Source organism: Mesocricetus auratus, unplaced genomic scaffold (genome assembly GCF_017639785.1).
Source record: "Mesocricetus auratus isolate SY011 unplaced genomic scaffold, BCM_Maur_2.0 Super-Scaffold_100010, whole genome shotgun sequence".
Classification (NCBI taxonomy): Eukaryota; Metazoa; Chordata; class Mammalia; order Rodentia; family Cricetidae; genus Mesocricetus; species Mesocricetus auratus.
The window spans coordinates 79,091,976-79,108,516 of NW_024429194.1; the positions used below are offsets into that span (position 1 = coordinate 79,091,976).

A 16,541-nucleotide genomic window follows, 5' to 3' on the forward strand; every position below is an offset into this window, starting at 1 on the left:
AGGTAGTGCCTGGCCGTGTCACTAGGGTGGCGAATGAAAGCCTTGGGGACCACATGCCGCCTCTTCACAGAGGAACAGCAAGTGGACTGTGAACCGCCTGTCCTTGGGATGGAATCTGAAGCAACGGCTTTGTGTGGCCTCCACTGGATCCAGCTGGCTCAAAAGCCCCGAGGTTTCTTTCATGTCCTTAAAGCACAAAATGAGTTTCTTTGGCAGAGTACTCTCGGGGTGCTGACTCAGCTCTGACTTCTGCCCAGCTCTGTTTCAACCAGGTGACAGCTCCCATGCTGAGTGGCAGGCAGGACAGTACAGTAGGGATGAGGGTGGCGGTGGTAGTGGACACCTTTGCCCCTCAGCCTGAAGTCAAGGAAGGTTCTGAGGGAACTGATTAGTCAGTGCAATCATGGGAACAGTGGCTGGCTAGGCTGAGCAAGGGAGGTAGTACCAGGGGCCTGGGACATGCAATTCTCCCCTGTTCACCAAGTAGAGAGGATGAGGATGGCCAGGCAGTGGTGGCGCACACCTTTACTCCCAGCACTGGGGAGGCAGAGGCAGGCGGATCTCTGTGAGTTCAAGACCAGCCTGGTCTACAAGAGGGAGTTCCAGGACAGCCTCCAAAGCCACAGAGAAACCCTGTCTCGAACCCCCTCCCCCTCCAAATAAAAGGCAGCTTAGGGAGGAAAGGGTTTATTCAGCTTACACTTCCAGGTCACAATCCATCCTTAAGGAAAGTCAGGATAGCTCTCACTCAAGCAGGAACTGAAGCAGAAACCTACTTAGTTAGCTCGTTTTCTTATACAGCCCAGGCCCATCTGCCTAGGGATGGTGCCGTCCACAGTGGGCTGGGTACTCTGGGACATGGCCACAGGTCAGTCTGATTGAGACAGTCCTTCACTTGAGGTTCCTTCTTCCTAGGTGACTCTGGGTTGTGTCAAGTTGACAATAAAAGCTAAGACCCTCCCAGTTCACTTTGTGTGACAAGTGCTTCCCCATGGCGGTGCTCTGTGCTGGACTCCCCTTGTTCCTAAGGTCTAGACTTGGCTATGCCACACTACTGGCAGCTACATGGAGGTGGGCAGGGCCACATACCTTCCAGAGCTTTCAAAGGAAGGGAAGAGGCTGCCAGCACTGCTGACATCTCTTAGAAGCTCCTAGAGGGTTCAGGGTGGTCTCTGTGTCTGGGTGCGTGTGCTGCAAGCCACTTTATGAACAATGCAACATTACCATAAGGCCATTTTCAGTATTTACAACCTTCATTTTTTCTGGTGGATTCTCTTTACTCTCCAGCTGTTCCAGGGCCAGAGAAGGACAGGACCAGCTGACTGGGAGTCAGTTATGGTTTTGGACAGTTCCATTCGCACTAAGGGCTTTCCTGTCCTCCTTGCAGGGTCCACAGATTGTGTGTGTTACTCAACAGTGGGAACAAACGATGCAGTGACATCAGCTCTGCACATTATTGTTGGTGAGTGAGTCTTACTTTCCTAAGTTTTTAGATTTTATGTATATCAGTGTTTTACCATGGTGGTGAGCCTCCATGTGGGTGCTGGGAATCAAACCCAGGTCCTTCTCAACAACAAATGCTCTTAACCCTGAGTCAACTCTCCGGCCCCAAGTCCTGTCTTAAACATGTGGGTGCTCCATGTACAGACTCCAGGCCCCTTGCTATCTCAGGCTCTCCCTTGCTCTCCTCCCTTAGCTGTCTACCAGGGCTAATCCCCATTGTGAAACCTGCAAGACTCCAGGGTGAGTTACTACTTGAGTAACAGACACATCCAGTCCCAAGTGAGAAACCCTGCAGGAGGAGCGTTGGAGTTTCTGAGAAATGGCTGCTGTCCCTGCCCACCCCATCATTCTTGACAGGGTTACGTCTTACTTGTAGTCATAGAAATGCTGTATTTTAAAATGACCACTTGGGATTTTATTGTTGGCTTGGTTTTATTTGTTTGTTTGAGACAGGGTCTCATGTAATTCCAGCTGGCTGCTACTTAGTGTCTTGACCAGACTGGCCTCAAACTCACAGGGATCTGTCTTGCTTCTGCTTCCCGAGTGCAAATTTTTTTTGACACAAGCCTTTTCTATATTGCCTAGGCTGGCCTCAAATTCACAGTCCCCTGCCTCAGTCTCCTGGGTGCTGGGAATGCAAGAGTGTGCACCACCACATTTGGCTGACCTTGTGTTTTAAGAGCTGCGTACCTGTTTTCACCCTCAAGTCTACTTTTCTTTCCATCAGTAACATGCACAGCCCTCCTGGACATGGTCCATCCCTTCAGAACAGTTCTCAGTCCTTACTTGGAAATTGGAGTCAAATTTTGTCATTGGAACTTGTTTAGAGGTTCCAGCATGTACCCTGGACCTATGATCCTCCTCTATCCAGGTCATCCTCTCTGACTGAGTGAGCAGCTCTGGGAGGGACACAGATGAAGCAATGAAGGGGAAGGGGACACCCACCTAACCTATCAGATCACCAATTCCACCCTGGTGCACGCAATGGCATGACAGATGCCACAGCCAGATAACCACTATCACATCTGAGTTTTGTCACCCAGATTGCTACACTGAGCGAGTTCTGTTTCTTGTGTTTGCAGCAGGCAGGCACCTCCTGCGTATTTGGAGGCAGGGCAAAGAAGGTCAGAGTGGGGACAGGGCTCGATTAAAGCTCTCCTCTCCCACAGGGGACTCACTGGCCATAGACGTATCCTCTGTGCACCACAACAGTACGCTGCTGCGGTACTCCGTGTCTCTGCTGGGCTACGGCTTCTACGGGGACTTAATCAAGGACAGTGAAAAGAAACGGTGGATGGGCCTCATCAGATACGACTTCTCAGGTATGCTGTGTCCACCGGCGTTGAGCTAATCCACACAGTGCCCCCAGGGACAGACTCTGGGTCTTGCTTTCCAGAATGGGGACATGACCCTGAATCCGGCAATTGTGACCCAGATCCTGTTCCCCCTCTGAGTCCCAGCATGTGTCAGAACTAGACTGAGGGAGGCCCTGTGGACTGGAAGCTTGACTTGATCGTCTGCTGTCTAAGTGGTACTAACCCAAGAGATGAAGGTAGATGTTTTCATGGGAAAAGATCCTCCACCTGCTATGCTAAGGTCACCGTTAGCATAGCAGGTGGAGTGGGAGGGACCTGCACTAATGAGAAGTGCAGCAGCCCTGGGCAGCTCCCCTTCAGACTCAGGGTCACATCTTTCTTCCCCTCCCATGGATGCACTATTTTCCTGAGCTTGCACAGCAGCGGCCGTCGGCCATTCCGCTACATCTGTGAGCCTGCATAACTGACCAGGACAGGAGGGGTCTGAGGTCTGCATCTGCTTCAGTGGCACTCTGGTGGGAAGGAGGAGCACTAGACAGGTGTTCCCCTTCCTCCCTTGCCCTCCTATTGTGCAGCAGGGACTCAGTCCCCATTTCACAGTTGAGACAATAGGCACTTAAATAACTTGCCCAGGTCCAGTGTCACTCTTCCTGCAGGTCAGTGGCTCTCAGAGGAAGCAAGCATCAGTGCCCCCAGGAGGCTTGTTAGAGCCCAGACTTCAGGGCCTTCCCAAAGTGTAGCTGCTCTGGGGCAGACCTGCAAACAATGTGTCCGCCAGGATGCAGATAGAGCCCTGGGGATGCAGACAGAGCCCTTGGTAATAGCCATGTCCCCTCTTACCTAATCGCCAAGCCTGGATGAACGAGAAATGCAGGTCAGCTTCAGGCTACACCGAAAGTTACCACCTGCTGGTTTCAGGCAGTGGGTGAGTCCTCCTCCCACCCCCATCAGGGTTAAAATGTCAAGGAGAGGAGCTTGGGGGAAAGACCTGAAAAGCAGGGCGAGGCACTCGGGTGGTCCAGACAAATCCCTTTCCCGTGTGTAGTACGTTCGCCTCCCAGGGCCCTGTTCTCTACAGTTTGCCATTGCCAAAACTGTGTGAAGTTTAATGACTCCACCCCTTCCCTAGTGAGAGGACACTGTGGTGAGGCAGAGGTACAGCATACACCCAGCCCTTCCAGAACTGTGACCGTTTCCATATTGAGATTACCGTGTGTATCGTGTATTCTTCCTGCCAGCCGCCTGGGCCCTGTTGTTGCTTTCAGCCCCCAAATAACACACAGGACACCGTATTAATTATGAAGCTGTTGACCATTTGCTTGATTTCTTATCAGCTAGCTCTGACTTGATTATTAATCCACAATTACTAATATATCTAATATATATTTTATAAGGACTTATCTTTTTGAGGACGCACTCCTGAGCACCCGTTGCTCCAGGGAGGTCACATGGTGACGAGTCTCTTCACTACATTTCCCAGAATCCTCCTAGACTCCTTGTCCTACCTATCTTGCTTCTCTATTGGCCAACAGTGCTTTATTGACATATACACAGAGGGACTTCCCCATCAACTGTGCCTGCCCCCACCTGCTGGGATGGGGAGCCCCTGCTGGCTCAGAGCCTCTGGCCAGTGCCTTCCTTCTCCATCCTCTCAGAACACATCTGAGAAGCCCCATCCTTCCTCTCAGGCAGGAACATCCCTCCTGGTCTTTGTCCCCATCGTATTACAGTCCTGACAGAGCCACTTGAGGGTGTTAGCGCACACTTGTTGATGTTGGTGTTTGGCTACCACGAGGTAGAAATGTCCACTGTGCTGGGTAGTTGAGATCTTTATGAAGAGGATCAAGGTGTGAAATGGAGCATTCTGTCCTGGACTCTTGGACGTGCCAGGGCCGGCTGATGGCAGCTGAGGTGGGAACCTAGGCTTTGGGAAGAGGTGTCTGTTTGTGAGGAGACAGCTCACCACACACAATGACGGGACTGCTCACTGTGGGTCAGCTCCTGCGGGGCGCTGGACACTAGGCATCTCCTGGGGCTGTCAGAGAGTAAGTGGAAAGGGAAGGTAGTGCCAACACACAGACAGAGGCAACAGAAGCCCCATGATCCAGAGCCAATCTCCACAAAGCAACCCCCGGAACCCAGCACCTGGCATAGGAGAGTAGCACCTGGAGAGGCACCCAGAATAAGATGGGAGGAGCCAGGAACTCTCCCAGGGGGACAGGTGCTGTGGCCTTACAGGTGAGGCTGTGATGGAGTGGGGCCGGGCCCCTGTGTGGAACGGAAGGGCTTGGTGTACTAGGGGTTAGATGGGGTGGACTCCTCAAGGCCACCATCACATCACAACATCCATGAACTAGACAAAGAGGTCGTGCAGGACTACAGCAAGCCCAGCTGGTCCCAGAGCAGGTGGTCACCCTAAGATGTGCAGGACATACATACTTGGACGCTGGCATGTCTCCTGCTCACTCCCTGCTCTCAGAGGTCCAAGGGCTAGCCTGTTGGTCTTGCCAAATCCTACATGCAGCATGCAGCTGGCACCACAGATAGCACTGCACAGTAGGCCCTTTAGGAAGCAGTACCACCCTGACCTTGGTCCTAAGTTCACCCAGGGGAGCCCTAATGTGGATGATAACAACTCTGGTGGGGGTTAAGCATACAGGAGGCACATTGAAGCCATCAGGCCATACAGGTCACACCACAGTGAAGCAGAAATATTAAACTACACAAATTTAGGGATGTCCTTTGATATTTATTTAAAGACAAATCACTTACGTGAAATGCCAATAAAGCTGGTCCACACACTGTTCTCCAGGTCGGAATGGAAACCCAAAGAGAAAGAGTTCCCTCCCCCACCTCTATTTATCACCATACGTTCTACATACTGATGAACACACCCACTCGGGAGTGGTCAGCGCTTATGGATACATAAAATCACTCCCTACAATTCCCCTTTTAGTCTAAAGAAAAGATTTAGACTTAAGACAAAACTAAATAGTGTCAATAAACAAAATGTCTCAAACATATATAAAGCATGTATATATAGATGATACACAAATTATAATCCACCCATATCCTATCCTAAGCATATCTATCCTAGCTAAACCTAAGATTATTTGAAAGATATGCCCAAGTCTGAACACCTCCTTCCAATCCCAACCCTGAAATAATTGAAAACTAACACTAACAGGTGTAAACTATCCTGTGATATCAACAGTAGGGAAAGGGGGGCATAGTATTCACAAAATTACTTCCTGTTGAAATGGGATGATAACAATCTCATGGGAACCTGTAGGAAGAAAATGTTAGCGTTAACAAGAATCTTAAGTAGGTTAAATAGTCTCTGTTTGGCAGGAGATGCTTGATTGAAGCTCTGGCCAGAGTGTAGAAGGTGCACCGAGTCGGTTCATTGGTCTGGAGTTGTGCAGAATGATGCAGTCCCAAACCAGTTTCAGGATGGTACTTGTCAGGTGGAGTCGATGATGTGGGGCAGTTCAGATGCATCAAGTCGAATCAGGTGGAGTCAATGAAGTGGGACCCTAATTTCTTTCCCAAGTGTTTGAAGATTGCTGTCAGGAAATTCCTTGTTCTCTGGAAAACTCAAGCATTAATGTTAACAGAGAAATTTTCAATTTTATATGTATGCCTACTGGGAAAGGCAACAGTAAGGAAGATAGTAAACATGAAGGAGATTAGACTTTCAGAAAAGGAACCGAGTATAAATAGATGACAGTCCCTAATATTGTTTCCTTCTGTCTTATATCATTGACCATTTGATATAATACAGAAATCCTGAATTTTACTTCAACAACATGCTTGGATTTAGAGTGGGAGAGCCACTCCAACTCCAAAGTCAGCTTCAGTTAAATGAGTTGGGACTAAAAGAGTATTAACAAGCAAGGAGAAATGGATATTATAAGAACAAAATAGAGAGATTTAGACATTGATACCACACAGTGGATTATTGTTTGTTTGATGGTCCTTCGGGTAGCTATCCATTCTTCTTCAGGTATCCATATGTCCAGTATTTTTCGCCGTTTGGAGCTGAGTTTTCCTGTGAAGACAAAAGGAAAACACTTCCCTTCCTTTGTGAGGTCACCTTACACATTGTAGAATATGACTTTACGGATGAGCTGTCATCTTTCCTCCTCCTGAGGTTTCTTCTTGATTAATTTTGATGGAATCCAAAGCTTTTCTTCTCCTGTGGAAACAAAACCCCTTCCCCAAACGTAACACATACCCTGATTTACAGACTGAGGTCATAACATCCTTGAAACACACAAGTAAGTTTAGTTTAGAAGTTTTTTCTGTAGTTCAGCGTCTTTCAGCAGCTGTTTGTCCTTTTTCATTAGCATTAAGAAAGTTCAACATTAGTAAAGGATTATGTAATCTTTGTTTGGGGGTCTTTGTTGCCCCTGGCTGTTTATGAAGCATTTCTTTTAAGGTGCAGTTAGATCTCTCAACCACTGCTTGTCCTGTAGGATTGTGAGGTATACCAGTTAAGTGTTTTATGTTATTAATATGTGAAAAACTGTTTCAATTTGCTGGAGACATATGCTGGAGCATTGTTGGGTTTTGTTTGTGCTGGTATATCCATAACAGCCATCACCTCTAAGAGGTGTGTTATAACAGAATCAGGCTTTTCAGAGCTGAGGGCAGTAGCCCATTGGAAGCCTGAGAATGTGCCTATGGTATGGTGTATGTATTTCAAACTTCCAAATTCTGGAAAATGAAATACATCCATTTGCCAAATTTCATTTCTGTGAATACCTTTGAGATTACTGTAATGGAGTTTGATTATAGAATGAACAGGTGGGGCAGTTTCTTACTATTTCCTTGGCTTGTTGCCAAATGATAGAAAAATCCCTCTTTTATTTAAACCTTTGCCATTAACATGATGTTTCTTATGAAATTCTGAAGCTTCCAACATACTTCCATATATATATATATATGGTTAATTCTGTATCATCAGGAACAAATTCTGCAGTCTCAATGTGTAAGACAACTCTCTTTGCATACTGACAATCTGTAGCTATATTGAGAGGCTCTGTAAAGTCTTTAAGTACCATGAGAATGGTGTACAACTCTGTCTTTTGTACAGAGTTGTAAGGGCTTTGAACTACTTTATTTATATTTCCTGATTTATAGCCCGCCTTACCTGACTTGTTTGCATCAGTGTAGAATGTAAGAACTCCAGAGACTGGCGTTTTTCTTACAATACATGGAAGGATCCAAATTGTTTTCTTTATGAATTTGATTCTGTCTGTTTTGGGATAATTGTTACTGATTGTTCCCAAAAAGTCACTGCAAGCCCTTTGCCTATATTCATTATCCTTCCATAAGGAGGAAATTTCCTCATTTGTTAAGGGTACAACAATATCTGCTTGGTCCTTCCCAGTTAATTGACGAAGGCTTAACTTACATTTAATATCAAATCAGAGGTCATTTCTGTATACGTCTTCAATTTTTATTCTGTTTATGTGGCAGAAATACCCATTCTAGTATTATGTCTTCCCTCTGCATTAATATTCCAGAGGGGTATTCTCTAGATGGCAAAATAGCCAGAATGCAGTCCAGATTTGGATCCACATGGTCCCCATGTGCTTCCAATATCCTTTGCTATACCCATTCTAATTCTTTCTCAGTCTCATATGATAATATTCTAGGACTATGTAAGTCCTTGTCTCCTTTTAGGGCCATTTTCAGGTGTTTTAAATCATGCCCTTCTACTCCAATAATTGTCTATAGTTGTGAAATTTCTCCTACTAATTTTTGAAGATCATTAAGAATCTGGTAACTATCTCTTCTGATATGTACCTTTTGTGGTCTAATTTTCTGTAAGTCTATTTTATAGCCTAAATAATTAATAGTATCTCCTCTTTGTATTTTTCTGGGGCAATTGGTAATCCCCAGTGACGCAAAGTTTCCTTTACTGTTTCAAACATCTTTTCCAACGTACCTTTTTTTGAACCAGCCAACAATATATCATCCATATAATGATAGATTATTGATTGTGGAAATTGTTTACGAATTATTTCCAAGGGTTTTTGCACAAAATACTAGCACAAAGTCAGACTATTTAACATTCCTTGTGTCAACAGCTTCCATTGAAATCTCTATACTGGTTGAGAATTGTTATAAGTAGGCACTGTGAAGGTGAATTTTTCCCTATCTTTTTCTTGTAAAGGTATAGTGAAGGAGCAATCTTTTAAATCTGTAACTACAATTGGCCATCCTTTAGGTATTAGAGAAGGTAGTGGCTATAGAGAGCCCATAGGCTGAATTACCTTGTTGATAGCTTTCAGATCGGTAACCATCCTCCATTTCCCAGACTTCTTTTTGACAACAAATACAGGGTAATTCTATGGACTGGTAGATTCTTCAGTATGTCCAGCATTTAGCTGTTCCAGAACTATTTTTTCTAAAGCCTCTAACTTTGCAGAGGTCATAGGCCTTCGCCCTACCCAGACAGGTTCATCTGTTAGCCGTTTTAAAGGTACTGCTTTTGGTTCCTCTGTAGGTGTGTCACTAGCATCCTGTAACTGTACAGCATGTATATTCTGCGACTGTTTATCATAGTGCCTTACAATATTCGTTCCACCACTAACAGCTTATGATTCATATCTGACACAGGAGGAATGTTAATCTGGGTGTTCCATTGCTATAATAAATCACAACCCCGGATATTTATAGCAATATCTGAGACATTTGGCCTCAATCTTCCTCTTTGTCCTTCTGGTTCAATACACTCTACCCATCTAGTACTTTGTCTTACATGAGATACGGTCCTGATACCTAACAATTGCACATTTACAACTTGTAGAGGCCATTTTTAGGTCATGACTCCTGAGTTATAATAGAAATATCTGTCCCTATGTCAAGCAAGCCTTCCTGAATAATGTTATTTACCTGTACTTTTAATTTTGGCCTCCTGTCATTGATAGAGGTCTGCCAAAATACACATTTTTCATTTCCTCTAGTATCGACTGGTTCATCCTTAATAATTAATCTGTCATCCATAGTGCCATTAGTCTTTACAATAGGCAGTGGATCTTCTAATTGTCCTGAGAGAAATCTTCTTCTACAGTGACTGGGAATGACCAGACCACTTTTGATATGGGGGCCTTCTAGAGGCCCCTTGAGGAGTTCCCCAATTGTAAAGGGTTACTTTGTTTGTCCATAGTCAACCTACAGTCATTGGTCCAGTGTTATCCCTTGCCACATCTACACAAACCAGAAAGCTGAGGCCTTCTGTTTGAACCATTCCTAGGAGAAGCATTATTTCTAGGAACGCTTTGTCTGCAGTTTCTACTCAAATGTCCTATTTTACCACAGTTAAAACATCTAGTATTATGATGTCTTTTTAAATTTCTGGAGATTGCCTCTCCAACCCAAGTCTGTATCTCCTCACGGTTAGGCCATTTGTCATCTTGGTGCCTTTTAGTCCTTTAGAAATTACCTCTTCTACCCAGGTTCCTGTTTCTGGGCCATTATACTCTATATTAGCTGTATACAAGACCCATTCGTCCAATGGCGCTGATCTGATCTTTAATGGCCACAGGGCCTGTTTGCATTGTGGATTTGCATTCTCATAAGCTAAAGATTCTAAAAGAAGTCACCTAGTATTTTAATCAGTTACCTGTGAGTCTACTGCTCTGGATAATCTTTGTAAGAATTCAGGGAACCTTTCTCTATGACCCTGTACCACTTTTGAATATGGTTCAACTTTTCCTCCTGGTTCATGAACCTTATTCAAAGCATTTAGGGCTGCTGTACGATATAATGTCAAATTCAGCTTGGGCCTGTGAGTCAGCATATTCCCCTTCACCAAGAATCTTACCTTGGGAAGCCTTGCTTCAAGCCTTGAAGTTCGAGGGCCCTTGCGTTCCTGTCTCCACAAAGCCTTCCATTGTATTTGGGAAGAATGGCCCAGCACCGCTGATATCAAATTATCCCAATCAGTGGGCGTGATCTCATTTGTTCTTGTCCAAGAATTCATCAATTCCTTCACATAGGGCCTGTGACCCCATAAGCTCTACAATAACTTGCTTTTTTCTTTCAAATCTTTTATTGGAATAGGTTCCTACTGGTAAGTGGTGGACCCATTTTGATTCCTCTGTGATGCTGGCCTTTCTGTCATAGTTACTGGAAAGGCCACCTTAGGAAGGTCTCCTAGGTGTCTAGTAGGTTTACCTCTTTCATTGCCTGGTGGCCTAGTGGCTAGTGCCTCAGTGTCTGATGTTTCAAATGGTGAATCTTCTAAAGATCGCAACCTTGTGACCATATCATCTCTGAATGCTTGTATTTCCTGAATCAAAAATTGTTCCAATGACTTAATACGCTCCTTGGACTCATAAGTCAAGCGTGATTCCAAGCCTTTCATACCATCGTCCCAAGAGGTTCTAAAGGTGTCTACTTTGCCTTCTGGAAATATCATCCTGTCTACTAGGTGGCCACTGTCTTCAGACATAGAGTGAATTGTCTCTGCTAATCTGGTAACTTCCTACTGGCTGGACTCTATTTTGGTCATAAATGCAGTGGACATTGAATTAAATGTGTCTTGAAGGTTGTTCTGATTAAGTTCCAAATTATCTGTTTTGGTGGCTAAGTTCCCTTTTTCCTGAAGATCCTGAATTTTTTATTCAAATTTTCGAATCATTTGTACAATTTCCCCATTGACCTGAAGATTTTTAATTTTGTCTCTAATTCTCCAATAAATTGAATAATTTCCCTGCTTTCTGCCCTATGATAGAGTCCTCTCTTCCAGGATATTATGTGGGTTATGAAGCTAATTGTTAGCATTAGACATAAATATATTTGTGGGATGTTATAATCCTCTCCCATGATGTTATTCATGTAATAAGCAATGAGATATCTAATATTCTGCATCGCAATATTATCTGCCATGGTATAGAGTTGGTAATCTTATTACAAACTTAACTACCAGAATGCAAAATTTTACCTCCAATGATCACCAGTTCAGAAAAGGATGTTTACCTGCAATGACTGTGCTTGGCCAGCAGGTGGCAGAGGTGTGCCGCCAAACACAGCTCCTCTGCGAAACCTCAGTATTTTTCTGAGTAATTGCTGAAAGAGTCTAAACAGCTTGTACAGAAAATTAGTAACCAGATTCGGGGAGGGAAAAGCCTGTGCAGACTGGGAGACCCTTGGCTAGATAACAGTCGTTAAAATTTTCAGGCGGAACAGGGTATGCACACTGCGCAGCCTGGTGAAGTGCTTGTGGTTCCTCGCTAGCAAAGAATTCTCCGAGCTAGGTTGCAGGTTGGGGAGAGGGCACAGCGCTAGCCAAGCAGCCAGCGCAAACGGGGCCTGGCTCACTGGCGCACAGAAAAACGAAACCACAGCTGCTGCTTTTCGGGACACTGAAGCACCCCATGGGCTTGGCTCACCGAGCCGAGTTTTGGGGGCTGGGTGAGCCACTTTGACACCATCTGAAGCAGAAATATTAAACTACACAGATTTAGGGATGTCCTATGATATTTATTGAAAGGCAAATCACTTTTGGGAAAAGCCAATAAAGCTTGTCCACACGCTGCTCTCCAGGTCTAAACTGAAACCCAAAGGGAAAGAGTTCCTTCCCCCAGCTCTGTTTATCACCGTAAGGTTTTCGTACCTGTGAACACACCCACACGGGAGTGGTCAATGCTTACCTATACGTAAAATCACTCCCTAAACCATAGAGTTCATGCAAGGTCAATGCTGCCAAGTACCCTGCTTTGGCAGTTTGAAGGCAGCCAGGATATGTGACTGAAGCCCTGACCACACCTCTCACCCGTGGTTTTGATTGTGCTGTACTTGGACCTTTGTGGGGAGAGCAGAATCTGCATCTCCTCCTGGTACAGTAGCAGTGTCACCTGGTACAGTAGCAGTGTCACCTGCAAGGCCCCTCCTGCCTCCTGCATACTGTTCATCTTTCTGTCTTATTTAAAAAATTATTTTGTGCGTCTGAGCAATACATTCACGTATAGTGCTATAGAAGTCAGAAAAGGCGTCAGATCTCTGGCACTGAATTTTTTTTTTCGAGATAGGGTTTCTCTGTGGCTTTGGAGGCTGTCCTGGAACTAGCTCTTGTAGATCAGGCTGGCCTCGAACTCACAGAGATCCCCCTGCCTCTGCCTCCCGAGTGCTGGGATTAAAGGCGTGCGCCACCAACGCCCGGCTCTGGCACTGAATTTACGGATGGTTGTGAGCCACTGTGTGGGTGCTGGGAATCCAACCTCTCCAGACCCCTATCCTCTTGGTGGCGGTGGTGTGGAACCAGGCAGTGACACATGCGCGTTCCTTCTTGGCTCTTCTCCCCAGGGTTGAAGACCTTTCTCTCTCATCAGTACTATGAAGGGACAGTGGCCTTCCTCCCAGCACAGCATACAGTGGGATCTCCACGGGACAAGAAACCTTGCCGGGCCGGGTAAGCGGGTGTACTTCTACGTGGGTTTCCATTGTAAATGACTTGACATATGCAGGGATGTTTGAGAACCTGTTCCTGTTAGGACAGTGGCTGCAGAATGGCTTTCTAAACACAGAGAGAAGACTCTTAAATTTCATAGGTTTGTGTAGGGCTTCTCAGTTCATAGATGCTTCCAAAAGAGCTGCCCCAACATCTCCATCCTGGTAATGTGCACAGCAGTTATGTTCTCCCCAAACTGCAGCCTCAAAGCACTGGTCCAAGACTAGGCCAGCTGCACCCACACTCAGATGAGAAATGTGCACTAAGTCAGTGGCTCAGCTCTAAGTTAGGTACTGACTCTAAGGCTGCTTGGTGAATTTTTCACGTCACCAATGCTGCGTCCCGGGCTGGGCAGGTAAGCCTGTTCTAGAGATGTTTGCAAGCCTTGGAGAAGGGAGATGCTAACAAATAGGTGTGAATTTAGTTCTAATCTTGAAAGTTCAAAAGTAGTATGCTAAAGAATTTCTACTGAAGAAAGCCAGGCTGTGGTGGCGCACGCCTTTAATCCCAGCACCTGGGAGGCAAAAGTAAGTGGATCTCCATGAGTTTGAGGCCAACCTGGTCTACAGAGCGAGTGCCAGAAGAGGCTCCAAAGCTACATAGAGAAGAAACCCTGTTCAGAAAAAACAAAACAAAACAAAAAAAGAATTTCTGTTGGAGTCTTTGAAACTTGAACCTTTTATGATCTGAAAAAGAGTTTAAGTGCTTTTCTGTGTGTGGTGATCAGGGGCGGTGCGGCGGGGTTTGAAGGTACCCAGTGCATGTGCCAGAGGCACGGTGACCACACTGTCTTCTAGGTGCTTCGTGTGCAGGCAGAGCAAGCAGCAGCTGGAAGAAGAACAGAAGAAAGCCCTGTACGGCCTGGAGAACGCTGGTAATCTCTGCAAGTGTATGCCCGTGTGTGGGGCTCTCAGTGCGTGACCTCTTCAGGCTGTCCACTCTTAGTGTGTGCCCGTGTGTGTGTGGATCTCAGTGTGTGACCTCTTCAGGCTGTCCACCCTTAGTGTATGCCCGTGTGTGTGGATCTCAGTGCGTGACCTCTTCAGGCTGTCCGCCCTTCTCTCCCTCTTTCCCTGCTTGTACTGTGTCAGCTTTATCTCTAGCTCAAGGCCAGCATCGAGTCATTGCCACTTTGGAGATGCTGGGGAATCTAGATATTTATGAAAAGGTCTTCTTCAGTTGCTGTCACAAGACTGACTGTCCCAGCTCCTATGGACATCCTGTTTGGGCTTGGCTGAATGTGTACCCTCTGCTCTAGTCACCACAGGGGCTTTCTTACATCCCTATTCCTGCAAGAATGGCAAGGCACTACAGTGTGTGGATAAGTGGGTGTGCCACCTGCCTATAGCGTTGTCTCTGACCGCTGAGGCTGGAGTTTTGTGTAGTATTCACATGCAAGCTATTGTTGTTTTAATTTTTTCAGACTATTCAAATCTGAGGCAACCCTTCTTAGCCTGTAAGCCACACAAAAAGATGATAGGACAGATTAACCCCTACAGAGGTCTGCTATGCCAGACTTTTTCTTTGGGACCACCAACAGCTGCCAAATCATGACACAGAGACTTATTATTAGTTATGAATGCTCAGCCTAGCTTAGGCTCATTTCTCACTAGCTCTCTTAACTTACATTAACCTGTTTCGCTTTATCTACCTTTTGCCTTGGGACTTTTTACCTTTCTTCCTTTGGTATCTTAATTTCACTACTTCTTGAAAGTGGCTGGTGACTGCCTGTGTTCTGTCCCCAGGGTTGTCCATCTTTCTCCCTCATTTTCTTCTTTCTTCTTCTTCCTTCCTCCCTCCCTCCCTCCCTCTCTCTGTCTCTTTCTCATGCCGAGATTTCTCCCCCTACTTATTCTCTCTGCCTGCCAGCCCTGCCTATCCCTCTCCTGCCTAGCTATTAACCAGTCAGGTGCTTTAGGCAAGCTGAAGCAAATACAAGCCATCTTTACATCATTAAACACACATCCTTATGTTGCTAAACAAATGCAGCATAAACAAACGCAACACACCTTCACACTTAAAAGTAATACTCCACAGCATAGACAAACGGAACACATCTTTGCCCAGTTAAAATATCCCATAACAGCCTGCTCACCCTTGTTAAACTGCTGTCCAAAAGTGCTCTTACAGGGAGTAGGGGAATGACCTGCTCCTTATAAGACCTAGTCAGGTCCCGTGGTGAGTGGTAGGTAGTTCCATGGTAGGTAGTGAGGCCGGAATGAAAGCCAAGAACACAGAGAGCAAGAGAGAGAGATCAGCTACCATCCCTTGGGGGCGGTGCAGCCATCTCAGCACCACGCTGACCACGGCGTCCATCTGCTGTCTTCTACAGAGGAAATGGAAGAGTGGCAAGTGGTGTGTGGCAAGTTCCTGGCTATCAATGCCACCAACATGTCCTGTGCTTGTCCCCGGAGCCCCGGGGGCCTGTCCCCCGCTGCCCATCTGGGGGATGGGTCTTCTGACCTCATCCTCATCCGGAAGTGCTCCAGGTTCAACTTCCTGAGGTTCCTTGTCCGGCACACCAACCAGGACGACCAGGTGAGGTGCACACTCCTGCCCCAAGGTCATTTGTATTTGGGAAACGCCTGCTCTGCTGGTTTGTGGGATCCGTTGCTTGTTAACTCCAAGGAAAGACAGATGGTTGGATGTGTGTTTCACACATGCTAACCTTGTCAGTTCCTTTGTATAAATTTCATTTAACAAGGGGCTAGAGGGATGGCTCAGCAGTTAAGAGCACTGGTAGTCCTTGCAGAGGACCTGGGTTTGATTCCCAGCACCACATGATGGTCCTAATTGTCTGTAACTCTAGTTCCAAGGTACCCAATGCCCTTTTCTGGCCTTCATGGGCACCAGGCATAGACATACATGTAAGCAAAAAAAAACCTAATATACAATTAATTATTATTATTATTATTATTATTAGTTTGGTTTTTTTCGAGGCAGGGTTTCTCTGTATTGCTTTGGAGCCTGTCCTGGCACTCACTCTGTAGACCAGGCTGGCCTCGAACTCACAGAGATCCACCTGCCTCTGCCTCCTGAGTGCTGGGATTAAAGGCATACGCCACCAACGCCCAGCCAATTAATTAATTTTTAAAAACAGAGAATTCTACAAATCACAGAGTTCTTAGAGTATTCATATCTGTGGAGGATTTTTTAAAATTATGTGTGTCTGTCTGCTTGTCTGGGTATGTGCACGTGAGTGCAGTTGCCTGTGGAGACCAGAACTGTTGGATCCCCTAAAGCTGAAGTTACAAGTG

General features: G+C 45.8%; 1 protein-coding gene across 1 annotated transcript in view; it reads left to right on the forward strand.

Annotated features, from left to right (window-relative positions):
• Cerk (ceramide kinase) overlaps positions 1 to 16,541 on the forward strand; it is a 52,231-nt gene that overhangs the window by 31,659 nt on the left and 4,031 nt on the right. Inside the window, exons 7-11 of the mRNA XM_040754026.1 lie at positions 1,388 to 1,462; positions 2,673 to 2,825; positions 13,140 to 13,245; positions 14,082 to 14,158; positions 15,617 to 15,822. Of these exons, the coding sequence (XP_040609960.1) occupies positions 1,388 to 1,462; positions 2,673 to 2,825; positions 13,140 to 13,245; positions 14,082 to 14,158; positions 15,617 to 15,822 (617 nt within the window). The remainder of the gene's footprint in view (positions 1 to 1,387; positions 1,463 to 2,672; positions 2,826 to 13,139; positions 13,246 to 14,081; positions 14,159 to 15,616; positions 15,823 to 16,541) is intronic.